This window comes from Salvia hispanica, chromosome 2, assembly GCF_023119035.1.
Source record: "Salvia hispanica cultivar TCC Black 2014 chromosome 2, UniMelb_Shisp_WGS_1.0, whole genome shotgun sequence".
NCBI classification, from domain to species: Eukaryota; Viridiplantae; Streptophyta; class Magnoliopsida; order Lamiales; family Lamiaceae; genus Salvia; species Salvia hispanica.
Genome location: NC_062966.1, coordinates 10984720 through 11012173, shown reverse-complemented (window position 1 = coordinate 11012173; position 27454 = coordinate 10984720). Strand labels below are relative to the sequence as shown.

Here is a 27454-nt window from a genome sequence, read left to right as displayed (position 1 = left end):
CTCCTGCAGATTCTGGGAAACGTTTTGGAAATCATTCTCGACATTCTTGGCAGACTCCTGAGCATGATGGGCTTCTTGGGAGTGGTTCATTTCCAAGACCATCTGGATATGCTGCTGGGATCTCTGCTGCTAAGGTGCGGCCAAATGAGCAAACTCAACTAAGCAGAAGCGTTGAGCCCTATCATCCTCCTCGCCCTTACAAGGTCAACCAAACAATGTAGATCGTAATGAAGTTCTGTCAGCTTTTATCATTTCCAGCATTTTATTTTCCCCAATTCATGTTTTCATCTTATCTTTTTATTTGAAACATAGTACTCAATCCACGTGCAACAATATGAAATATATGGTTCACTGAAATACTTCATTATGCAACTATATTCAGGCAGTACCCCATTCAAGAAAGGATACTGACGCCTTCAATGATGAGACTTTTGGCTCAATCGAGTCTACCAATGATGATAGAGCAGAGCAGGAGAGAAGGCGAAGAGGTATTCATCTTCAGCATTCTCATTGGAGGTTTTTTTTGGTTCCTAGTTCCTATATTAGTTATTCCGAACTCTTTGTTCCTTATTGTTGCTATACCTTTAGGGTGTGTTTGTTACATGAGATTAAGCCAAGTTTAGCTTATTAATCTGATCTGACCTAACTATCGATCTGGGGTACCCTTGTACATAATCTCAGCCCGCCACGGCCTGGAAAAAAGTCACTGTTACTCTTTGTTTAACAATCTCAATTGTGAGCCGCTATAGTATTATCTCATTGCTAAAGCGTAGAGAGAGGAGAGGGGTTAAGGGGGAGTGGTAGGGTAAGGGGAAGGTAGGCTATGCCCGCTGGCCGCTATGGAGGAATTGAGTCGGCAAGGAGAAAAGGGAGATGGTTTGGAGTGGAGGCAACACAGTTGGTGCTTAACCCTAGCGCGATTCCGAGGCGGCGGATGTGCGAACTGTGATGGTTTTGTCCGACTCATTGCTTTCTGGTACAGACAGGCTACCCTGAAGCAATGGGAGCCAATAGGCCAATCGGATATTTCGGCATTCGGCGGCAACTACTGGTCCCAGTCCTTGGTGGCATTCGCATGGTGGCAGAAATGCATACCAGTGAGCAGCAGCAGTTTGCATGGCGTTTTCAAGCGGTTTTACATCTTTCCGAGTCGGCAGCAGCAGGGGTAGTGTAGGAATGACATAAATGTAATTTTACATCTTAATATATGAAATAATCTAGGCTACCAAACACCTCACTTTTTATAAATCTTATCTGCCAAACAACAAAGGTTTTTTATCTTGATTTAATCTTATCTACCAAACAACATAGTTTTTTATCTCGTTTTTATCTTAGCATTGATACTAAACAATCCCTTAATGTAATTTCTTATCAGCCTCTTTTGAGATGATGAGAAAGGAACAGCATAAGGCTCTGCAAGAGAAACAAAATTCTAATTCGAGGAATAGCAAAGTCGGTGATGTCTTAAGCCTTTGTGAAGGCTTGGTAGATAGCAAAGAGGAAAAGGAACTTTTTGCCAGGAATTATGAATTAGAAATTTCTGCTGTAACTCCTGCCGTAAGCAATGACTCAGAAAAATCATCTTTATCTTCACAAGCTCCTGCATCAAGACCGCTTGTTCCACCAGGATTTAAAACCAATCCCCTTGAAAAAAGCTCTGGCTTGAAGTCGTTGATTCATCCTTCACTGTCAGAGGTACACAACTTCCATTTTTATCTTTATTTTTATTTTATTGTTTATTGGGTGGAATGTATTTGGTTGGAGATGCTTGTATGCTTTTTTATCTACCAGCAACAGACTTGCATCAACCTATGCCATTTTCTGATTTTAAAGGTTCTCAACCACACCTTGTGGCAAACTGTTTTTCAAACAGTAGACACAATATCGTTGTTCGTAAGTCATACACTACACATTGTGATCTTTTTGCTTTGATTCAGAAAGTATACCGCCCCTCCCCCTATGCATGGAGGGTCTTGGCATCTTATCTGTCTCAGTTCTATTGCTGATGAATTCATTGTTCTTGAAATCTCATATTACATAATAGTCAATTGCTACATCAGGATCCCTTTGCAAAGATACTATCAAGTTTCAATAGTTCAAATTATTCAGATATTTTATATTTTTACAGGTGTCGAGGTCTGTAACAACAGAGAGCAGTACGGTTGCTGACCCCAACCTCATTCAAAATGCAAATCATGGTATAGAGAGTCGTCTCTCTGAAGAAATAAGTGTATTTGGCAGACAGCCCGCAGAGAAGATACAGCACACAATCCTATTTAATAAGGGGGAGCATGTTAATGCACATGTTGGTTTAGACGGGCCCAAGCAAGCTGTCTTAGAAAATCAATTATTCCGCAATTTTAGTCCCTTGCAGATTCATGGAACACCGGATGATCCCAATTTTACCAAACTCAATGACGATGGACTGGAGGATGAAACTGTTCGTGATTCTAGCATAAGTCACTCAACATTAATTTTAGAAAAGATTTTTGGTAGCACTTCATCTGCAAAAAGCAATGGCCATTCCAATTCAGTTGAGGTAATTTATGTTTTAGACAAATTCATGTTCTATGACTGCTGCTCCAAGCCCTTGCTCTATGTTATTGTGCTTCTGCGTTGATGATGTGCAAGCTGCTTACTCAATCTTTCCTGTATACATTATTCATGTCTTGAAAACAGTTCTTATAACTTGATTAAAGAATATATGGGACTTGATAAATAGCTAATTTTAACTGATAAAGACAGGCTCTGGGGTATTCCAAAATGCAAAATGACATGATTTGCCTCTTATAGAGATATTTTCTTAATATGGTATTCCATATATTGACTGTTAGTATTAATCATATCAACCTATTTGGGATCCACTAGGGATTACTGATTTTAGGTGCAAGTATCCAAATAAAATATGCCACTCTAAGGATGACCATAATTAGGGATATTATGAAAGATAGCAAGTGAATTAAGGGACGTACTTTGTGCATGGAATCCCTCTGCTGTAAACCTCAATACGATGTTCGCCACAGGCTCAGTTGAGACTATCTTGTTCTAGAAGCTGCATTTTTGTTCTAGAGACTATTTCTGTGGTTTTTTATTATCTGGTCAATGACGAGGGTATTGTGATTTTTTGGCTGCTGTTACTTCCATTTCGTTAAGCCTTTCCACAACCTTTTCCTTCTGGTGAATTGTATTGATTGATGCTGTCTCATCAATTTTTTTCTTATATAGCTTCACAATATTAAACCTGATGATACATGGAGCCCAAAGGCTGCCCACTCGTCAAAGTTTGCTCAGTGGTTTTCTGAGGAAGGTAACAACATGTGCTAATTGCTATATACATTGAATGGTAGCAGAAGTGCTCAGTTTGGCTTTTTTGTGTGGCTGTGGATCTAATATCTCAAGCACATATTACAGAAGCCAAGGCTGCTGCTGATGTCTCATCTGCAGGGCAAAACGATTTACTGTCATTAATAGTCGGCAGTGATAAAGGCAAGTACTAACATTATGCTTCAGGAGCAGCTAAGACCTGTACTTGATTTCTCCTTTTAGTCCATAAGAAATCTAACATGGTGAAGCTTGACATTCCAGCTGCAGCTAATGGGATATCTGATCAAGCATGCAGTAACAACAAAGTGGATGCTGTTCCAGCTGTTCTTACATGTGAAGACCTCGAACAATCTATCTTGTCAAAATATGGTCCAATGAACACACAGCCACACTTGAAAAGCTTTACCACTGCCGAAGGAGATATTGCACAATCAAGCGGACAGGCTGATAATCACACATCTCTACACCTGCTCTCAATGTTGCAAAAGAGTTCAGATCAGATTAATACAGTTGTAAATCCCAGTAATATCAATTTGGCCGACAAACAAGTAGATTCTCAGGAAAATGATAGGACCACAGTGGTGACTGAGCCTAAAGAGGAAGGCAATGGTAATCTGGGGAAGACACTCACTCTGGAAGCTCTCTTTGGAACTGCTTTCATGAAGGAGCTTGAGTCAGTTGGAGCCCCTGTTTCTGTCCAAAGAGGCTCAACTGGCTCTGCTCGAGTTGATGCCCCAGGGCCTCATGCATTTCCTTTTCCAGTCAAAGACAATGATATTTCTTCTTCAACAGTTGAACATACCGGGCTTCAGAGACCAATTCATGATTATAATGTCTCTTCAAACCATAGACAGATTGCAAAATTGAATGGGGCTGATAATTGGCTTGGCATCGGTGATTCGTCAATTGGAATTTCTTCACCGAAGCGTCAAACTGAATCACCAAACAAACGTGGTGGATTTGAAAGGAATGCTGGATATCAACTGCCTAAAGAAGAAAACTTGATTTCTGCAGATGATACTCGTGATCCCAGGTTGCTTCAAATGATGCCAGTTGGTAATTCAATTAACAGTGTAAACAGTTCTTCAACTACGCCTATCAACATAGCAGAGAAATTGGCAGTTTTAGGTGGTATTATTAAAGACAAGCATAGCATGGGAGTTTCAGAAGGCACACCCTTTCCACATGGCTCGCATGAACAAAGGGGACCTGATATTTCTTATTCAAATCTCCAGTTGCAGCAGCAATCATCACAACATTTTCAGCCTCCACATAATACCCAACCTAGGCCATTGTATCATCACTTGGAATCACATCCTGCTCACATGAGCTCACACCTGAAGTTCATGAGTCCAGATCGAACTTTTGGTCACGATTCTCCAGTCAATCATCAACCCTCTTCACCTATGATTCGGCCGTCTTTCCATCACAACCCCAACGTTAGGGTTTCTGGATTTGATGTTCCTCCTCCACAACACCCAATGTTGCATCAGATGCAAATGACAGGCAACCATCCTCAGTTTGGGAGGAGTGGTCCAGTCCCCCATCATGGCAACCATCCAACTGGTTTTGTCCAGGAAATGAATCAAATGCAAGGTCTCCCTTTTGGGTCCCGCTTACCAAATATTGGCGGTAGTGGAGTGCCAATGCCAGGTAGAAATTGTTTTGTTTTCTGTTGGTTGAATGAGCTAGTAGTAGTTACAGATACCATATATCTGCGGGCCCCACTTCGTGGTATATGAAGTAATCTCAGAAATTAGTTGTTTTATATCTGCTTTTTTTAGACAGTCATTCTGCATCATTATCCTAAGAAGAGCAATTTATTTTTCAATATTTAATTATTATTATTATTATTATTATTTTAACATTACTGAGCTGCGAGAAAGTTGGACAGGCTTGGTTGTTCTCAGAATATACCTCTCTTTAAGATTCCAATTCTTAAAACAGAGTTCTTATTAGGTGATTTTTAAGTTGAAGAATTAAGTGATGTTTGCTTGTTATTGCATGTAGTTTTGCTGTATACTATTTTTTATGAATGCATTATGCATCTAATAATTAACTTTGTGATCTAATATGAGGGATTTTTTGAGTCGCGTGGTTGTGATTGAATTATTAATTGTGTAGGTGGGACCCCTCCCGATGCGTTCCAGAGGCTAATAAACATGGAGCTCCGAGCAAATCCGAAGCAGATTCACCCTTTTGGCCCTCCTGGTCACAACCAAGGAATATACAGCCATGAGCTAGACCAGGAGTCGAGATACCGATAGTAAGTTGCAATTACACTTGGAAGTTAGAAGAAAATGCGATCTCGTCTCTGTGATAAGATCAAGCATATCTCATTGACTTGTTCTGTGGAATATAGAGTTTAGCTTCACTGTGATTTCAGGCCCTCAATCAGATTATGGTAGAACCATGTAAAAGGGTTGTTTCCTGACTTGGCTGTGATCTCTGGTTTAGTTTCCTTAGCATGTGACAGTGTATGCTAATGCTGTTGAAATTAGGCCATGTTCAAAAGGGTAGAGACTTCCCAGGTTGCTCAATATCAGTGTATTTACAAATCTCTCCTCCATACTTTTATCAAAGCAGCGGCCTAAAAGGGTATGTATCTCTTCACCCTGCCCTTGAGCGGATTTACATACTCACTTTCTCCCAGCATCTTATATATATTAAAATTGTGTTCAACTGAAAATTTCTTTTTAAATAAAGAAAGAAATTCGCGGTATATAATTTTTCTTGACTTGATCAGTATATAATTAACTCTGATTAATGAAGCTTAAAAAATTAAAGACCATAGCTATGGAATAATCAATCATTAACTAAAAAATGAAAATTCCATACACGCTAAAAATGAAAATTCCAGCGGGCCTTTGTGTGCGCACGCAAGCACGTGACCTGTCGTCACCTCAAGAGTGAAGATAGCTACATTCCAAATCCGCACTCATTTAGTTATGTACATCATGCTATTCACTCCTGAGGTTGGTTCCATCAATAACAAGGAGACTTGGTGCTCGCATATAGTCAAATATAGCATGTCCGTGCCTTCCAAAACCCTATGGGGACGTCGTGGATAACATTGTTAAAGACTTAAGACGAGAGCAACTTCCTCTGCAGTAATCCAGAAAACTAATGACTATATTCCAGTAAATAGTCAATGCAGCAATCCTTCAGATGGTGCTAGGATAGGGAGATATCAATGTTTTGCTAAGAAGCAATGCAAACACATTTAGGCTTAAATTTGGCAATGAAGGTATGATATCCAACACAAGAACCGATCAAATGAGAGAAGCAATAGAAGCAGACCTCATTGTCTAGTAACTTTCTCTTTTACTACTTGGCTATTGACGTCATCACTGTCGGATGATGCAAAATCATACTCATCTGGAAGAACAATATATAATAGAAGATCAGTACTCATTTTGATTGCCATGTGGGAATTTTTGACTTTCATTTTCTGGTTATCTATTGTCATAGCGTTGCAACGATTTCTGATGGGCATAACTACTTTGGATGGAAAGTCAAAGTTCAGTTAGTTTTAATTTCCCGCCAGAATAACTGATGCAGCTTGGAAATGTTCTTTTCCCTTATTTCCATCCATTCTTCTTCACTATAACCTGAAACAATGTCTTAGTCTCACTACCCTCGAAAAGGGGATACAAGCCTCATTTCCTGCTGACGCCGACATGGGCCAAACGATCCGGCTCATGCTTGGGGACCAGAGGATCAACTGCCAGGGGCAGAGCCTGCGCTGGAGCGGATACAATCAGCGAGATGGCTGAGCAGCACCTTCTTGACGAGCGCTGAGCTGGTGAAGCATTCCTGCTCGACCACTGTATCTTCGATGCAGATGAGTGTCACTGCTAGCGGCAACGGTTGAGATTTTATGTTTGTAGTTAGGTCCCTATTTATGTTTCTTTTATTGAATTTTACCCCACTTAAAGTTTGTTATGTTTTGTGTGAAACATAGGAGTACATTTTTTACAATAAATTATTGCATTGCACAATTTGCACTAGTCTTAATAATTGCATAAAAAAATAAATAGAAATACAATTGAACATCATGTTTGCCAACTAGTAACGATAAAAATACGATAACTTAGAGTTGAAGCGTAGATAACATGCACAAGACCAGCTGACTGCATATTTGGTTTATCTGCGAAAATTGATCACTACTAATACACAAGCACAATGTAAAGCAAAGATAACTAAGTCTACAACACGGTAAAAAGGTCGAGAATAGTAAGATTACATGATTTTCGTTTCCAAATTGATAGCCTGAAAATATGTGAAATCTCAAACTTATCTACAACAGGAATAAGCTGGAAGATCTCTCAGTGGCTGCATGCACTAAAACATCCTCTTGGCATGTCTTTTATTCAGGCGAAACTTCAATATCAACAACACAGGCAATGTCGGACAATTTCCCCAGGATTGATATGAGATTCTTATCCGTTGTGAGTCGCATCTTCCTCTTGGGCAGCATTTCCATCTACGTGCAGATAGCGTTAACTACTGTGTGTGTGATGCACGGTGGGAGAAAAGACAATTTTGTCGGCTTTCCTCATCGAAAAACCAAATAGTGGAACTAACTTAAGAATCTATGCATCTTAGTAAAATCTTGGCATGATATGCATAATACCTTCCCCTTCAGATGGCCCACAAGGAGACTTGCGGTAGCCTGTTTGCTGATGAGTTGGCTGAAACAATTCAAATGAAGAAAGATAAATACTGTGAATCAGAGAAGTGCAAGATAATATGGAAAATATATGTACTTCCTCTTGTAACTAACTACCTGTAGCTTGGGCCGGAGAGCCTCCAGCGGTCCTTTAGGCTTCTGGCCCCCTTGCTGTGGGGATAAAATAAAAACGTGGATGTTTATGATCTATCATTATAAGCTTCTTGTTTGCCAAAAGGATGCAAATATAAAAGTGAGTACCTTTCCCAAAGCCCAATCAGCAGAGTCAAAATAGGCACGTTCATGATCCTGACATTTGATAAAATTCCTATCAAAACAGTTATTCTCAAAATCTACATATGGCATGAAAGAAGAATGGTGTTACCTTAGAAATCAATGGTTGCTTCTTGGGCATTAACCCACCATACTTACTCTTTACAGATTCCTCCTGCGAGGTAATAAAATGTTTGTTTGAATGTATATAAACATACATTAACAACTTTATGTAATGTAGAAAATGGGTGTGAGCACAACTTCCTGCTGTGGCGATGGCATGCCCTTCCCACCATCGTCCATAACAACTTCTGTTCGCTCTTTGTTTTCTTCAGCACCTGACATATTCTCCAATCACCAGTTCACAAGAACAACCTATAGAAAAAGAGACAGTCAAAGCATGTAAAAAGACTAAAAAAAGCTTCAGCTATTCCTCAACTATAAATTAAAGGATCTGAAGGAGTATTAGTTTTCCGTTCTTATATTGGCAAAATCCATTGAACAAGTCTAATAAGTAGCAAATATTTAGCCATAAATCGATTTCACCATAACTAACAACTCTCCATACATCAGAGTTCATAACAAAAGCCATTAATGCACCGTTAGTCCGTTCTTACTATTCATTTAGCAACCTATCATTTTGATGTAACTCAATAATTGGAAAGTATTAACAAATCTCAGCAACATAATTACTTAATCCAGGAAACAAATTCGCACAAACGAAATCCACAACAATTCAACTATTACTGAATGATCCAAAGTGACTAAGTCGTATATTAGCTCAATAACAACATGAAATGTGAAATGTGGAACTTCAAACAACATACATTTATGAGAAATGCATACGATGAATTCACTAACAATCATTCATTGCAACAGATATCCGATCACCTGAATTGTATCTCAGAATGAATCGCACAAATCCTATGCGTCGAACAAACACGCATAGTGAAAACATAGAACAACGAAATACGAAGAAACAATCACAATCAATCTAAACCGAAGACACATACAAAATAAGGAATTCACATAAAAATTTAATCACGCACAGAGAGAGAAAGGCACCTTGGAGGAATAGGAATTCGATTTGTGTTACAGAATGGTAGAAGCTAGCACCCGTTTCAGAGAAAATAAGAATGAATCATCAGGGGCTCAAATACATCCATGCCCTTTGAGTCAAAAATTATTTTCACCCAAACGAGTTTTTTAGAATATTAATTTTTTCCATATATTATATGTTGATTATAAAATTAATCTACAACTAAACAACATGTATTTATTATGATAATACATCCACGTCGTATTTGGAATAAAACTAGTAGTATATCTTTGCCTAATACAACTATAGGGGAGCACTAGGGTGCCCCCTTATTTAGAGTCACAACGTACATCCAATCTAGTGCTGCCATGTGGCACAAAACATGCAATATTTTAAACACAAAAATGCAATCTAGTTGTATATGCATTTCCGCAGATTGCATTTTAGTTGTAGGTAAATTGCATTTTATAGTGTTGAGTTTTGCATTTTCACATAAATTGCATTTTATATCGTTAAGTTTTGCATTTTCACATATATAAATGCAATCCGTCTATATATAAAATGCAAATTAAACAGTCAATATCTAAAATGCAAAACTCAACAATAAAAAATGCAATCAGCATATAACTAAAATGCAATTTGCCGAAATTCATTTATAGCTTCTAGAAATATATATGGCATTTTAGTGTTTACAATATTGCATTTTTTGTGCCACATGGCAGCACCACATTGGATGTATGTTGTAACTTTAAAATTAGTTGTTATACAAGTACATCCCTACAACTATATAGATATGTCCATAGCAAGTCCTCTCTCCTTCCCCTAATAATTGTCCACTTTGGTTCCGGCACCAGTTTTACGAAATGTAAAGAAAAATGGGCTGAAAAAGTTAATGAAATATGGTTCCATTTTTATATACTCCCTCCATCCACAAAAAATAGGGCACATTTACCATTTTTTGCCATCCACAAAAAATATAGCATATTCATTTATGGAAAGTTTTCAACAAATAATAACCCTACACATCATTCCACTAACACTACTTCCCACTTACTTTTTCTCTTTCTCTCTTACTTTTTTTTCCTTCTCTCTTACTTTACCAATTCTACATTAAAATCCGTGTCATACACCAATTACCCTATTTTTTGTGGACGGAGGGAGTATTAGTTTTATTATATAATGTGAGTAGAATGAGTTAGTGGAATATGAGGCCTACTACCACTTAATGGTAAAAAGTGAAAGTAGACAATTAATAGGGGAGGGAGAAAGCAGTACTCTCTCTGTCTCATATTACTCGTATTTTTTCTATACTAGTGTTAGCACACGCGCTATGCGCGACACATAATATTTTTGTTTAATTAATTAGAAATTTTGAATAAATTAAATAAATTAAAAATAACATCATTACATAAGATTAAAAAATAAAATAAATATAGTACTATATAAAATAAAATATTAAATCATTATAGATATAAAATTAAATAAATTTTAAATTAAATAACATGAAAATATTTGTTAATTATGAAACTTATCGTGACAACATACATACTTCAATACTAAAATACTATCAATATTAAATTGATATAAAATATTAAATATGTACAATACTAAAACAAATGTTAAATATGTACTAAAATACTATAAAATACTATCAATATTAAATACTATTAAATACTATCAGTATAATGAGGACAATAACATCGTCATAAAAAGATAAAATGATGTACAAAACAAATAAAACATAAACATTAGAACAATAAAACAATAGTTTGTAAGACATAAAAAAACTTATATGTGAACAATCTTAATTGTACAATAATAAGAATAACAAAATAATGAAAAGAAAATAAATAAGGTGTCTAAGGAAGGGGAAGCACTAAGAGCCCGTAAAAAAGAAGATGCTAATGGAATTTTTGCAAATAAAGAGCTCAACCATAGTTATATCAACAACTTTGTGGAGTACCTGAAAGATGGGGTTTAAGAGAATTAGTAAGTTCTAATGGGAGTATTTGCTACATGTGTTGTGTGTTATTATTATGTGTCTTTTGCTAACAGTATGTATTATTGAAGATGATGAATCTTATGATGCATGAGTTGTTTTTATATTTCTTTTGCTACTCTAAGTTACTGGCTTTCAGTTCTAAGGTTCGTAGCTATTTGTGTTCGCTTTGTATGGTTGTATTTTATGAAGATGAAAAATTCTAATACCAATTGCTTTATCCATGTACATCTTCTCTGTTTTCCAGATCCCTAGAGGCCAATCAACTACATATTTTATACTTTAATTTCCTGAAGCTCGCACATTCTCAATCTGAAGTTCTGAACTACCAAAAGGTGTGACAAAAGGAACATGGAATATTACAGTAACATTCAAAGAAGGTGACATCTCGCTTTTAGATAAAGATGAGATTCTACAGAGAATTCAAAATCCAGCAACTTCCATTACCTGATTTGTGTGGTAGTATCTTGTACATTCACCATGTAACTGCTAACCTCGAAACAAAATACTTCAACCCCATCTAGCATATCAACCGATAATGTCTTCACGAGTACTGCCTAGCGTAGCACCATGTTGTTTGATGATCCTGACAGCCTCAAGCAGGATATCCTGCTCTGATTCTTTGTCCTGCAGCATTATAGTGCACAATAAGCAGTTGTTGCAAAAAACAGAAACATAGCAGATGTGCCAAAATTGGGCTATTATTTGGAACTCATTTCATATATATACTAAGGGTTGCGCTAGCGTGCTAACTAATTTACAGTAATAACTAATAACTTTCAATTTAGTGTGTTAAAATCATCAACACAAAGACATAATTATATCAATACAACATGTAAATTTAAGATGTCAACACAAAGACATAAGTTTATCAACACAAGAAGATTGATAAATTTATGTCTCTTAACATACAAAATTGATACTCGCTCCGTCCCAATATATATGAAACGTTTGCTTTTCGGCACGAGATTTTGGGTAGTGTTGTTTTGTGAGTTAAAGAAGAGAGAGTAAAATAAGAGGGAAGAAAAAGTAGAGATAAAGTTATTTCTATTTTAGGAAACGTTTCATTTCTAATGGGACAGAGGGAGTATTAGTTATTAGTTATTACTGTAACTTAGTTAGTATTTGATCACAATAAGCATTATTGTAGCAAAAAACAGAAACATAGCAGATGTTCCAAAATTGGGCTATTATTAGGAACTCATTTCATATATATACTAATACTACAACAATAAGAAGACTTTCTCATTATTAGTATACATGTATTCTAGTGCTAAAGTGACCTAAAAGGCATGAGTCAAGTGTTATGAAGATATATTTTCAATGAATGTTTGAAACTCATGACTCAGAGACCAGTGCAAGGAAAATGATGAATCAGTAAAGAAACTCAAATTCCACTTAGTTAATCATCTTGAATTTCACAGGTCTAACAATTCACCAGAATACCCTTTATGTAAAAACATGGATGCTCATAACTTGTGGTAGACTAGCCTAAGTGTTGACTTAAATAGCAAGCCAAAGGTTTCAAGTATGCTCAACAAACGAATTCTTTTGTCTGATTGGAAATATGGGTCTCTGAAGAACGATTCATTTTATTACGCATATTTAGTCAACTTGTAACAAGATACAGATCAAGTCGAACTTTCAAACTTAGAAAGTTAGACTGAAAAAAGACTTACCACTTGTTTAAGATTGCATCCAAACGTGAGCACTGCATATGATCCCTCAATTTGAGACAGAAAACAGTAAGGGGCCTCCTTGCCCAGAAACACATTTGAGTGAGATCTGAGCATGGACTTTATATTTTCTGATATTGAGGAAATCTTGTCTATGTCATCAATTTGCAGGGGAATTCGTCTGACCATGGCGCGAGATTTGGCTCGTGACTTATTGACAATTACCTGTAATTGGCAGAAAACATTATTTGTCACCCTTTCAGCCTTCCTTCATGTCTATCTTTAGTAACTATGAGTCTGATATGTCTTCCAATAATTTCTTAAGTAATAAGGTAATCAGACTGTCTTATTTGTTTGACAGAACTTGAGAACTGATTTAGGTGATATGAGATTTTACGGGTGCAACTGCAAGAGATTAGAGATGGAATGCTGGAGCATAAAAAATGTGTAATACTTGTAACAATTTACCAGATATAGCTTATAGTCCCTTTGTCTCAAATATTTGATCAGTACTATGTTGCAGTGTCCCAAGTATGCCTTTTACAGTCACCAACAAATATGCCTTTAAAGTCACCAACAAATATGCCTTTAAAGTCTTGACAATTAAACACTCTACGTTACCGTAAGTTCCTAACTTCATCACTATAAGAAGTTTAGTTCGGTAACTAATTTCCCAGCTTAATCCTTAATATACATAAAGGGTCAAATTGGAGGTAAATATTTGGAACAGAGGGCGTAACTGGTTGCCAGACAAGAACGAATTTGCAAGTGGCTGCTAATAGGATATAAAATAAAATCATCGCATAAAGATGCCTGCAGCAGAAAACAAGCAGGTTCCAAAATACTACACAGGCAAAGAATGAGATTGATGCTATACCTGGCTGGAAAACAGAGAATTTGGGACGACAACAGGAAACTTCTCAGCAGTCAGCAATAATGTAGTTGTAAGGCCCATTTCTACTACTTGTCCTTGTACAGATCCAGCCTGCAGCAAGAATAGTAAGGAAAGAGAATATAACAATTTATCAAAATCCGAGAGCATATGCAAAACTATCAGAAGCATGTTTCTCTAGAAAGCTACATTATATACCCAGTTTACAGAAATCCATATTGGTTCAGGTTGAACATTCAAAGTTTCTTATCAATCCTTTTCTGGGAATCAAAGAGCGCACATTGTAAATAATTTGTTTTCAAATAAAAGACATTAGCTAGGAAGCTCAAAAACAAAATCAACAAAGACTACATTAATAATGGAAGAACAATGCCTGCTGACATGTTACTATTTCTTGGCCCTGATCAACAGAGGGACCATGAGCCAATGGATCCATGCTATGTAAATTACTAAATGCAGCAAACTAATTACTATCAAAATCTAATTGGAAACCTGAAATACCAGCACTAAAATGACATATATAAAATATTAAAATACAAATAGTAGCTAGTTCAGCGATGGAAATATGGGGCATATGATGGATATGAAAACTACAAATTGTCAAGCATTACAATAGGGTCACAAATGTATGAAAACGACAGCCAGAGGCCAGAGCCATACTTTTATCATATCAACATCTGATAATGGTTGCGACAGCTGTATAGAAATACCACTTAGGACATTCCCAAGTATAACTTTGGCAGCAAAAGCAGCGGCAACTCCTGTATGAAGAGAAAAAACACTGGTCAGGACATGATGCTGAACCAAAGTATGCCAATACATACCAGATCCACAAAACAGAGAGGATGTTATTTCGCAGCATTTTTTCAATGATATGGCAGAATAAGATACAAATTTCACTTGGAGTACATAAAAGTGTCTGTGATATTGATAGCATAATAAACTGTAGAAGATACCGAATTACGAAGTGGTACATATTAATGGATGTATCAAAGTTATTACTTGTTTCTAAACTATTCCACAAATTGTTTCTGGGAGTAGCAGTAACAATTACTATATCACATTTGGAAGGATTTCATTACAGAAGAAATCATTTCCAGGCACACTCACCTCCATGCCTCCCACAGTCAGAACAGATTGCATTGCCACACCACATGCTTCAGCTAAAGCCATTGACCCAACAACAAAGAGTCCTATGGTTGAGATTTTGTACATAGTCAGTAACTGATCTCTCCGGACACCTTCTAAGCCCTTAACAACCAAAGCTCGGGCAATCACACTAGTTTTCCACCGATGAAGAAACCAGACAACAGATATAACAAGAGCGCCTTTCCAAGCCTGTGTTGCATATTGTGAGGCAATAGTAGTCGGTGCAACCATTCCCCCCTCTGCACAAAGTAAAAAAATGGATTAAGTTTTTCCTACAAACTCAAAAGAACTTCACATAAAAAACAGTAAAGTAATGGCAGACTAACACTGTCGAAAGCCATGAACGCTACAAAATATCGGACTGGAGCCTCCAACGCACCCCAGAAGCTTTCCTCGTAAGGAACGGGCCCGAACAAAGAACCCTTTGATAGCAAAGCACCAGGTCCTTCCACAGAATACTTATGGAACCGCCTAAATAGCCTAGGCAACAAAGACCATGCCAACATCGTTCCTGCCAAAGTACCACTGACTGGCACAATCACATCTCTAAGATAGGAATGAGCATCAAGCAACTCCTGAACATGATGAGCTGCTTCATCAGAAGCCTCTTTCGCCTTTTTTCCTGCATACTTTGCAGCCTCAACCGCAGATTCCCACGCTTCTTTAACTTTAGGAGTCCAATTTTCCCCACCAACGCTAACATCACCCACAGTACCTGTAGCATCTACCGGAGTGACACCTTTACCATCACTAGCTGATGAGAAGAAACGTTGATTGAGCAAAGGGGTTTTTCCAGCAAACGGAAGACTGCCGCGATAAGTCGAATTTCTCAGAAACCTATTCGAAATACGCACATCAGAATAAAACCCCCTAGAATATTGAGAAAAGTTCGAAGATCTGAAACCCGACACCCCGAGACCATTTTGATCAAATCTCTGCAGAGTATCCGACTCTCCAGTGGCATAGCATTTGCTCAAATATGCAGCAGAAAGTCGTACGTGAAATTGACAAGTGGATTTAACAGAATGTAAATGCTTCAATCGTGAAATCCTCATCGCGGCCATTTCACAAACAGTTTATGTACGCTGCACAATTTCTCCTATTTTACTGATATGGATTCCAAATATCAGAGGCCAAATCTGATCGAAAAGAAAGGAGGAAATAAGTAGAGAATAGTTGAGAAACAACAAAAGTATGTCTTCACGGGATAATTATGCAGGAATCTCAAAAATATATGTAGTCAGATGAAGTAAACGTGTACATATAGTGCCTAATTTTGAGCACTGCGTCAACTACATGGGCTGAAGCAAATCCGAAGAGAGGGAGGGAAAGATAGAGCTACTGTTCCGTCATGTTGGCAAGTACTAAGACAGAAAAATTGAAGACCATGAAATTTGTTTTTTAAACAAGTAGTATAAAAATTATATAAAAAAGATAAAAAAATATCCCTTGCCGGAGCTTGATGATCCGGGGGTGACCTAGATTCCTGGTCGAGCGAATGCATTGTGTTTGATCCTTCGTCTTTAATGATCATATTGTGCATCGTAATGCACGGGAAAATGGTGTGTTCACGATGTCAGCAAGTGATTTCTACAACTAACTTTGACCTGAAGCTTTGACGATTATGAAACGAGCTTGTAGAACTCCGAATGCTCTTTCAAAATCTTTCAAACATACCCTTGCTTATGCACAAAAAAAATCACGTTTAGGGTCTTGTGGGCTCTATGTGTCCTCTCAACTAGGGTAATACAATTGGCAAGATAGTAACACATGTCATAGCAAGTTCTTGGTTACGATAGGTGTAATGACAATCTCAAACTTGCGCGCATCCTGTTAAGCCCTTTTGTTAGGGATCCATATTTGAATCGAAAGAAATTTGGATTTAGATAAGTGTAGGATTGATTACATTAGTACTCCATCCGTTCCACGATAGTTGAGTCATTTCATTTTCTGCACTAGTTTTAGAAAAACTGATAATAAATAGCTTAAGTGAATAATGAGTAAAGTAAGAGAGAGAATAATGTAGAGAAGAGTCTTATTTAAGTTATTCTCTCTCTTACTTTACTCTTTCTCTTCTTTAGCTATTTATTACCATTTTAACAAAACGAGTGCAGAAAATGAAATGACTCAACTACCGTGGAACGGAGGGAGTATGATTTTTTTTTCATTGTGAATGGTGTATTTGAGTGTATGAAGTGTTGTAGGATAAAAAAAATGTTAAAATAAAAAAAATATGGCTAATTAGGAATAAATCTCCGATTAACAAATATATTTTGAACAATGTGTTGAATTTTGAATTAAAACAACTTGGAGTTATTGTTCTTCTCGATTAAGTATTTCCATATCCAATAGAAAAATGCCTGAATCAACCAATGTATAGTAGTAGTAACTAGTAATACATTATACATGACAAAACAAACAAAACCAATTTTTTTTTAAATTCAAAAGTAGATAACTAAAAAAGTGTTCACATTTTATTAGGATAGACCTAAAAAGTAGTTAAAAAACATGTAACTAAGCTCTTACTTGAGGAAGAAACGTTTTTCACAGACTTGTGTTCACAATCACAGTACAGATTTGTGACGAAATCATACCATTTGAAGTCATGATGATGATAATTAACTGGCTGAGCCCGAGAATCGAAGATTTTGGCTTGTTACCTCACAACTGCTCGTTTTCAAGCCTATTGCAGAGCCTAGCTTGAGCTCCTATCACTCTTGACTTGAATTTGCTTATACCCTAAGCCTATAAAAATTAGTCACAGAAGAACTCTTCACGAGGGGCAAAACATATACACTATGCGCATCAATATTTACTAGTGCATACAAAACTAACACCTTAATACACCCAACCCCATCGCGGGTTTGTCAGGGAAATAATCCTCCACAAGGCACACGACTGTGGCTTATCTATCACGGTGAATGTATCTCCTTGACTGAGGTTGATTGACCACCTCCAACTCCACAAATCAGTTCATTGCAACTAGGGATGTCAATCTAGCCCGAAACTCACGGGTCGATCCGAGTTACCCGGTAAAATCATAAGGTTAGGGCCGGAAAATCGCAACTCATATTCAGAAGCGGGCTACACAGGCTAACCCGTTCGGGTCGGCGGGTTATACGGGCTGGCCCGGGTTGATTGCGGGTTAGCCCACGGGTTGAGCATTTAATATAAAAATATAATTAAATTTTTGGATTATATACTTATATGAAGTATATTTGGATTAAATTTTTGCGGGTTAGCCCAAATGTAGTACTACTACTATTTCTTTCATAGCTTTACAACAGGTGGTGTACTATCAGGTGGTTGTCATCGTCCCAGAACTTAAATTATAAGCATCATAAAAATGGCTGTGGTTCAGGAAACTAAGGACCCAAGAACTATGTTCCTATAATATCTGTTGTTTTGAGATTTGCCACACTAGAGCCATAAAGCCCCCCAAAAAAGAAGGAATGTGATTAATTTCATAATCCATCCCTTTCCTTTAATAACCCAAATAAGAGCATAAAGTGTTTAGTTTCTAGGCATGCATTGTACATTCAGTAGGAGCACACAAGGTCGGTTGGACTAGAGAGATATATATTTTACCTTTTTATCATCTTTTATTATGCCATATATCTTCATATTCATGTGAATGTAAATGATAACCAGGTGCACAATCACCTCAACCCCACAACCCTTTTTCAGATCATCGCTGAATTGATCACTTGAAGAAAGAATGTACACTAATACGTCTGTTTACCAATAGGTCAGTCAGTTTCGCTTAGAATATCTATGCAACATGCATCATTTATGATATAACCAGTCAATCTCTTATATTTTCATGGAAAAACAAACCAAACACTTGAGATAGGAATGGAGTAATGCAGCAGCAAAAATATCTCACACTGCCTCTTAGGGTGCAAGCAATCCCAAGTGGTTGTCCTTCTCTAATCTTAAATGTGGCAATAGCCTTCTTTGCTCTCGTCTTAATCGGTCTTTGCCCAGTAATAAGTGCCAAATCATTCATAGCTGCATCCAAACCCTTTGCATTCTGGGCAGCATCTCCAATTCCACAGTTCACCACAATCTTTTGTACTTTTGGGACCTGTACATTCCCAGGATGAGATCAGAAAAGAAACTTATATATAAAGCATAATCTAACATTCCCACATCAACTCCATAGCTGTCTTGGTCAACGGCAGTAAGAAGGTTATAAACACACTGAATAACATCATCTGAACACTTTTCTGAACAGAGAAGTTTAACGCGATTTGCTATAACTAGAGAAATGTACATCGTATTTGGATTTGAAAATCCTCAAACTTATTTCCCACCCATGTTCAACAATGCTTCCATAATCAATTTTACTAAAAATTATTCCTGTAAGCTGATGATCCTTGTATAGCATTGCAAACTGAGAAACTAACAAACGTGAGCATATTGTATATAGATCAGAATTAAATCCCAAACACAGATTCATACTTTTCAAATGTAGCTATTAATTTAACCATTTATTTACCAATCCCACACGCTCAGATACAAATTACCAAGCCATTGTCAGTTGGAATACCTTAATCAGCTAAAAATACCAAAACTATCAACCTGACCTGATAAAACACAAAAGCTAATAAGTTCCCAATGACTCCACCTACTCACAGCTCACAATTGTCATGCTATTACCAAAAAGATAAGAAAATTTTCAACAAAAATAGAAAATTGCACTGCATTACTTGATGAACATTGGTGTAGTTAAACTCTTCTTTGAGCAGCGGCACAATTTTCTCAATGTAAGTGGTCTTGAGCCGGTCGACTTTCTCGGCTTCTGTTTTCTCGACCAGGACGACCGTCGACGCCTTAACGGAGAGAGCTCCGCATCGAACGCCGGAGGAATTGAGAGACGGCAGCCGGACGGAGAAGTTGCCGTGAAATACTGACGCCGAGGAGTGCAGTAGCGCGGGAGATAACGCCATTGTTAGGTGTGGCGGAGTTGGGGATTGAATTTGACGCTGCAATTTCTACTTCCGTGGGTTTTGTTTGGATGAGGATAAGAATGGCCTTTATTTTTGCCTTTTTTTACATTCATTAGTAATTCAATTCTTTTTATTTCTTTTTATTTTATTTTTCTCTTTCTCTATTATTTAATTTAATTATACGTCCATCCGCGAATAGAAGTCACGTTTTTTCGTTTTAGTCTGTCCAAGAATAAGAGTTCAGTTCACTTTTAACATAAATGGTAATAGATTCCACGTTTCATTAATTTTTTTCCATCAACTTTTTATTAAATCATTGATTGAGTTGCTAAATTTCAATTCATCACGTATCATTTCAAAGAATTTTACCGATCGTGGGATTTCACACAGAATTACAATTACGCATACTCTGTGTGTTTTTCTTTTGTAAAACTCACGCCTAAAGCACAGTAGCCACAATTAAAAAACTCACGCCCAATGGGGAATACCAGTTCAGAGCCAACATCGCCACTGAAACTGGCGCGTGCTGTTACTCCAAAAACAGCGCGTGAATAGATCTCTATATTCCGGTGCTCTGTAATGGCTTTTCAATTTTCATTATATCTCAGCGTTATTTTCTCAAATTTCAAATTTATCGAGTCTCTACCATTCCCCTTTTACAAACACCAAATATATACGCGCGCGAGTACGATTAGTACATAGATACAAATATATATACGTATGCCCCTTATATGTGCGTGATGTATCTTTCTTCGAAGAGATGGTTGATCGGAATATACTAGGATTTTAAACCCTAACTTTATTTTTTTCAAGTTTCATTTCTATATCTCGATCCATGTTCAGCCAGGCAGATTCTGGCTGGATTAGGCGGTAGAGGAAGAGAAGGCTGCAACATTTCTCGAGGGATTTGGAGTTTTTAGTATATCGGGATTGGGGGCAAACGTGTGGTTAATTTCTGTTCTTTAGCATTGGATTTTGGTGGGATTAGGGCATGGATTCAGATTGAGCTGGATCAATCAACTGAATTTTAGCTTGAATGTTAGATTGACTTGGGTACGTGTTGAATAAGCTCAATGAATTGTGAGAGTTAGAGTTTAGGAAGATTTAAATTGGTGTGTTTGACTTGAGTTATTTGTTCTGTTTGGTGTATGCATGGTTAAATCAGTTTGCTGCAAGGTTAGAGAAATTTGTACGGTTTAGAGTGTGGTGTTTGCTTTTAAGGGAAGTTGGATTAGATTTCATTGGGAGCTGCAGAATGAGCTCACAAGATGAGGATAGAAGGTCCTTGGACAAGGATCCTGAAACTCATGACGATGTTTCTACGTAATCTTTTGTCAATCAACTTTGTTTATCTTTCCGCAATTGATATTTAGATGAAGAAAAGTGTTTTTGGTGATTTTAGGAAACCAAAAATATCATATTCAAGAGAGTTTCTACTGTCGATCAGCAATTCGGATATCTGCAAGAAGTCACCGAGCGGGTTTGATGAATCACTGCGGTAAATGATGCTCGATTGATAATGTTATACAAGATGCCTTAAAAGGAAGTTATTATGATAGCAGTCATGTCGTGTTGCTTTTGTTGCTTAAAAGTGTATTGAGTTGCTTGCTCGGCATCTTTGATATACTTAGAAGTGTCTTGAAATTTTTCAGTATGCTCACCTGTTGGTTTTTCGACAGTATATGGGGAGAAGAACTGCTGAGACTACCCGATCGAACAAGCATACCTGGGAGGTTGCCATACCAAGGTTTCAGAAGAAATGAGTATTCCTCATCACCTCCTACTCGGGGGGATACTAGTACCTACTCTAGAGGCATTTATGGGAAATGGGATAGTCGTTCTTCTGTTCGGAGTGATCGAGACAGCGATTCTCAGTCTGACAAGGACTCAGGTTATCATTAACATTTATCTGTAGGCTTGACGCATGTATGTTATTTTGATCAGTGAAAACCAAATTCATTGTTAGCTGATTCAGTTCATCTCATTTTTACTCATATTAACAACTTCTTTATAGCTTGTCTTTGTGTAAAATGATCTGCTGCTCTTACCTTTGAATGGCAATTACGTCTAAGATTTATTAATGACGAGTCAAGTCTGCTGCCTTAAATGATCCAAAAAACTAAATATAGATTAACAAGTACTTCTGACGGAGGCTGAATTTTGTCGTACTATTATTCAAAGAAGGCAGCACTAATGAGCTAATGTGTAATCACTCAAACTTAAGTTTGTATGTTGAATGTACCTGTGGAATGGAATCACCCTAGTCTCGTTACTTTTCTAGAATTTCTAGTTTTCTACCATTATTCTCAAAGTTTTGCTGATTTTTTTTTATCTCGGTCCCTGCAGAGAAAACACTAATCTATTTTTTTTATATTCTCTCTGTTCTTTATGTTATGCTTAGTACTCATTTGGGAAAAACTGTGTTTTGTTGATTAAGATGTACTACTACTTACCAAGTTTCTGGATAGTGCTTGGATTGCTTTAGAATATATTGTGAATAAAGTCTTCTGAAATCCCTGATGCTTCTACTATTTTTTTGTCTTATTAACATTTTATAACATTTTTCTATATTATGTCTTTGCTTGCCCTTGTATCATTTTCTCCCTCACAACCATATGACTTGATTTTCAATCTCTCCTGCAGATTCTGGGAAACGTTTTGGAAATCATTCTCGACATTCTTGGCAGACTCCTGAGCATGATGGGCTTCTTGGGAGTGGTTCATTTCCAAGACCATCTGGATATGCTGCTGGGATCTCTGCTGCTAAGGTGCGGCCAAATGAGCAAACTCAACTAAGCAGAAGCGTTGAGCCCTATCATCCTCCTCGCCCTTACAAGGTCAACCAAACAATGTAGATCGTAATGAAGTTCTGTCAGCTTTTATCATTTCCAGCATTTTATTTTCCCCAATTCATGTTTTCATCTTATCTTTTTATTTGAAACATAGTACTCAATCCACGTGCAACAATATGAAATATATGGTTCACTGAAATACTTCATTATGCAACTATATTCAGGCAGTACCCCATTCAAGAAAGGATACTGACGCCTTCAATGATGAGACTTTTGGCTCAATCGAGTCTACCAATGATGATAGAGCAGAGCAGGAGAGAAGGCGAAGAGGTATTCATCTTCAGCATTCTCATTGGAGGTTTTTTTTGGTTCCTAGTTCCTATATTAGTTATTCCGAACTCTTTGTTCCTTATTGTTGCTATACCTTTAGGGTGTGTTTGTTACATGAGATTAATCCAAGTTTAGCTTATTAATCTGATCTGACCTAACTATCGATCTGGGGTACCCTTGTACATAATCTCAGCCCGCCACGGCCTGGAAAAAAGTCACTGTTACTCTTTGTTTAACAATCTCAATTGTGAGCCGCTATAGTATTATCTCATTGCTAAAGTGTAGAGAGAGGGGTTAAGGGGGAGTGGTAGGGGAAGGAGAAGGAGAAGGTAGGCTATGCCCGCTGGCCGCTATGAAGGAATTGAGTCGGCAAGGAGAAAAGGGAGATGGTTTGGAGTGTAGGCAACACAGGTGCCGCTTAACCCTAGCGCGATTCAGAGGCGACGGATGTGCAAACTGTGATGGTTTTGTCCGACTCATGGCTTTCTGGTACAGGCAGGCTACCCTGAAGCTATGGGAGCCAATAGGCCAATCGGATATTTCGGCATTCGCATGGTGGCAGAAATGCATACCAGTGAGCATCAGCAGTTTGCATGGAGCGGTTTTACATCTTTCCGACAGTGGGCAGCAGCGGGGTAGTGTAGGAAGGACATAAATGTAATTTTGTATCTTAATCTATGAAATAATCTAGGCTACCAAACACCTCACTTTTTTTTCATCTTATCTGTCAAACAACATAGTTTTTTTATCTTGATTTTATCTTAGCAATGCTACTAAACAATCCCTTAATGTAACTTCTTATCAGCTTCTTTTGAGATGATGAGAAAGGAACAGCATAAGGCTCTACAAGAGAAACAAAATTCTAATTCGAGGAATAGCAAAGTCGGTGATGTCTTAAGCCTCTGTGAAGGCTTGGTAGCTAGCAAAGAGGAAAAGGAGCTTTTTGCCAGGAATAATGAATTAGAAATTTCCGCTGTAACTCCTGCCGTAAGCAATGACTCAGAAAAATCATCTTTATCTTCACAAGCTCCTGCATCAAGACCGCTTGTTCCACCAGGATTTAAAACCAACCCTCTTGAAAAAAGCTCTGGCTTGAAATCGTTGATTCATTCATCTCTATCAGAGGTACACAACTTCCATTTTTATTTTTATATTTATGTTTTTTGGGTGGAATGTATTTGGTTGGAGATGCGTGTATGCTTTTTTATCTACGAGCAACAGACTTGCATCAACCTATGCCATTTTCTGATTTTAAAAGTTCTCAACCACATCTTGTGGCAAACTGTTTTTCAAACAGTAGACACAATATCGTTGTTCATAAGACATACACTGCACATTGTGATCTTTTTGCTTTGATTCAGAAAGGATACCGCCCCTCCCCCTATGCATGGAGGAGGGTCTTGGCATTTTATCTGTCTCAGTTCTATTGCTGATGAATTCATTGTTCTGGAAATCTCATACTCCCTCCGTCCACGAATAGGAGTCCCGGTTCACTTTTACCATAAATGGTAATAAGGTCACACCTTCCACTAACTCATTTCACTCACATTTTAATTTAAAACCAATATTTACAAGTGGGACCCTTATTCCACTAACTTTTTTCCACCCACTTTTCTTAACATTTCTTAAAACCCATGCCGCCAAGAAATGGGACTCCTAATGGCGGACGGAGGGAGTATTACATAATAGTCAATTGCTATATTGGGATCCCTTTGCAAAGATACTATCAAGTTTCAATAGTTCAAATTATTCAGATATTTTATATTTTTACAGGTGTCGAAGTCTGTAACAACTGAGAGCAGTACGGTTGCTGACCCCAACCTCATTCAAAATGCAAATCATGGTACAGAGAGTTGTCTCTCTGAAGAAATCAGTGTATTTGGCAGACAGCCCGCAGAGAAGATACAGCACACAATCCTATTTAATAAGGGGGAACATGTTAATGCACATATTGGTTTAGACGGGCCCAAGCAAGCTGTCTTAGAAAATCAATTATTCCGCAATTTTAGTCCCTTGCAGATTCATGGAACACCGGATGATCCCAATTTTACCAAACTCAATGATGATGGACTGGAGGATGAAACGCTTCGTGATTCTAGCATAAGTCACTCAACATTAATTTTAGAAAAGATATTTGGTAGCACTTCATCTGCAAATAGCGATAGCCATTCCAATTCAGTTGAGGTAATTTATGTTTTAGACAAATTTTATTTTCTCTGACTGCTGCTTCAAGCCCTTGCTCTATGTGATTGTGCTTATGCCTTGATGATGTGCAAGCTGCTTAGTCAATCTTATAACTTGATTGAAGATTATATGGGACTTGATGGTTTAGCTAATTTTAATTGATAAAGACAGGCTCTGGGGTATTCCAAAATGCAAAATGACATGATTTGCCTCTTATAGAGATATTTTCAAAATATGGTATTCCATATATTGACTGTTAGTATTAATCATATCAACCTATTTGGGATCCACTAGGGATTACTGATTTTAGGTACAAGTATCCAAATAAAATATGCCACTCTAAGGATGACCATAATTAGGGATATTATGAAAGATAGCAAGTGAATTAAGGGAGGTACTTTGTGCATGGAACCCCTCTGCTGTAAACCTCAATACGATGTTAGCCACAGGCTCAGTTGAGACTAGCTTGTTCTAGAAGCTGCATTTTTGTTCCAAAGAGACTATTTTTGTGGTTTGATTTATGTGGTCAATGATGAGGGTATTTTGATTTTTTGGCTGCTGTTGCTTCCATTTTGTTAAGCCTTTCCACAACCTTTTTCCTTCTGGTGAATTGTATTGATTGCTGCTGTCTCATCAATTTATTTCTTATATAGCTTCACAATAATAGACCTGATGATACATGGAGCCCAAAGGCTGCTCACTCGTCAAAGTTTGCTCAGTGGTTTTCTGAGGAAGGTAACAACATGTGCTAATTGCTATATACATTGAATGGTAGCAGAAGTGCTCAGTTTGGCTTTTTTGTGTGGCTGTGGATCTAATATCTCAAGCACATATTACAGAAGCCAAGGCTGCTGCTGATGTCTCATCTGCAGGGAAAAACGATTTACTGTCATTAATAGTCGGCAGTGATAAAGGCAAGTACTAACATTATGCTTCAGGAGCAGCTAAGACCTGTACTTGATTTCTCCTTTTAGTCCATAAGAAATCTAACATGGTGAAGCTTGACATTCCAGCTGCAGCTAATGGGATATCTGATCAAGCATGCAGTAACAACAAAGTGGATGCTGTTCCAGCTGTTCTTACATGTGAAGACCTCGAACAATCTATCTTGTCAAAATATGGTCCAATGAACACACAGCCACACTTGAAAAGCTTTACCACTGCCGAAGGAGATATTGCACAATCAAGCGGACAGGCTGATAATCACACATCTCTACACCTGCTCTCAATGTTGCAAAAGAGTTCAGATCAGATTAATACAGTTGTAAACCCGAGTAATATCAATTTGGCCGACAAACAAGTAGATTCTCAGGAAAATGATAGGACCACAGTGGTGACTGAGCCTAAAGAGGAAGAAAATGGTAATCTGGGGAAGACACTCACTCTGGAAGCTCTCTTTGGAACTGCTTTCATGAAGGAGCTAGAGTCAGTTGGAGCCCCTGTTTCTGTCCAAAGAGGCTCAACTGACTCTGCTCGAGTTGATGCCCCAGGGCCTCATGCATTTCCTTTTCCAGTCAAAGACAATGATACTCGCGATCCCAGGTTGCTTCAAATGATTCCAGTTGGTAATTCAATTAACAGTGTAAACAGTTCTTCAATTACGCCTATCAACATAGCAGAGAAATTGGCAGTTTTAGGTGGTATTATTAAAGACAAGCATAGCATGGGAGGTTCAGAAGGCACACCCTTTCCACATGGCTCGCATGAACAAAGGGGACCTGATATTTCTTATTCAAATCTCCAGTTGCAGCAGCAATCATCACAACATTTTCAGCCTCCACATAATACCCAACCTAGGTCATTGTATCATCACTTGGAATCACATCCTGCTCACATGAGCTCACACCTGAAATTCATGAGTCCAGAGCGAACTTTTGGTCACGATTCTCCAGTCAATCATCAACCCTCTTCACCTATGATTCGGCCGTCTTTCCATCACAACCCCAACGTTAGGGTTTCTGGATTTGACGTTCCTCCTCCACAACACCCAATGTTGCATCAGATGCAAATGACAGGCAACCATCCTCAGTTTGGGAGGGGTGGTTCAGTCCCCCATCATGGAAACCAACCAACTGGTTTTGTCCAGGAAATGAATCAAACACAAGGTTTCCCCTTTGGGTCCCGCTTACCAAATATTGGCGGTAATGGAGTGCCAATGCCAGGTACAAATTG

General features: G+C 37.8%; 3 protein-coding genes across 5 annotated transcripts in view; 1 reads left to right on the top strand and 2 right to left on the bottom strand.

The window, feature by feature from the left end:
- LOC125205358 (50S ribosomal protein L5, chloroplastic) overlaps positions 1-20063 on the bottom strand; it is a 23871-nt gene extending 3808 nt beyond the window's left edge. The window contains exons 1-2 of the mRNA XM_048104240.1: positions 19737-20063; positions 18911-19111 (exon numbers count right to left, since the gene is read on the bottom strand). Coding sequence (XP_047960197.1) covers positions 18911-19111; positions 19737-19976 — 441 coding nt within the window. The 5' untranslated portion in view covers positions 19977-20063. The remainder of the gene's footprint in view (positions 1-18910; positions 19112-19736) is intronic.
- Positions 8531-16391, bottom strand: LOC125205359 (mechanosensitive ion channel protein 1, mitochondrial-like). Its single transcript, XM_048104241.1, has 7 exons — positions 15347-16391; positions 14982-15263; positions 14536-14633; positions 13861-13968; positions 12987-13208; positions 11755-11934; positions 8531-8644 (listed from the first exon to the last, which is right to left on the bottom strand). Exons 1-6 carry the CDS (start codon positions 16086-16088, stop codon positions 11836-11838), a joined length of 1551 nt encoding a protein of 516 aa, XP_047960198.1. The 5' UTR covers positions 16089-16391; the 3' UTR covers positions 8531-8644; positions 11755-11835.
- A 476-nt stretch (positions 20064-20539) lies between the features above and the next one.
- LOC125205630 overlaps positions 20540-27454 on the top strand; it is a 29690-nt gene continuing 22775 nt past the window's right edge. Inside the window, exons 1-11 of one of the 3 annotated variants that reach the window (XM_048104681.1) lie at positions 20540-21299; positions 21379-21474; positions 21656-21867; positions 22620-22813; positions 22993-23098; positions 23904-24223; positions 24872-25282; positions 25936-26017; positions 26122-26196; positions 26296-26824; positions 26914-27064. In XM_048104681.1, coding sequence (XP_047960638.1) covers positions 21232-21299; positions 21379-21474; positions 21656-21867; positions 22620-22813; positions 22993-23098; positions 23904-24223; positions 24872-25282; positions 25936-26017; positions 26122-26196; positions 26296-26824; positions 26914-26932 — 2112 coding nt within the window. In that variant the 5' untranslated portion in view covers positions 20540-21231 and the 3' untranslated portion in view covers positions 26933-27064. Of the gene's footprint in view, positions 21300-21378; positions 21475-21655; positions 21868-22619; positions 22814-22992; positions 23099-23903; positions 24224-24871; positions 25283-25935; positions 26018-26121; positions 26197-26295; positions 27065-27454 lie in introns of those variants that run through there. The other 2 variants (XM_048104680.1, XM_048104679.1) reach the window with 2 other exon arrangements.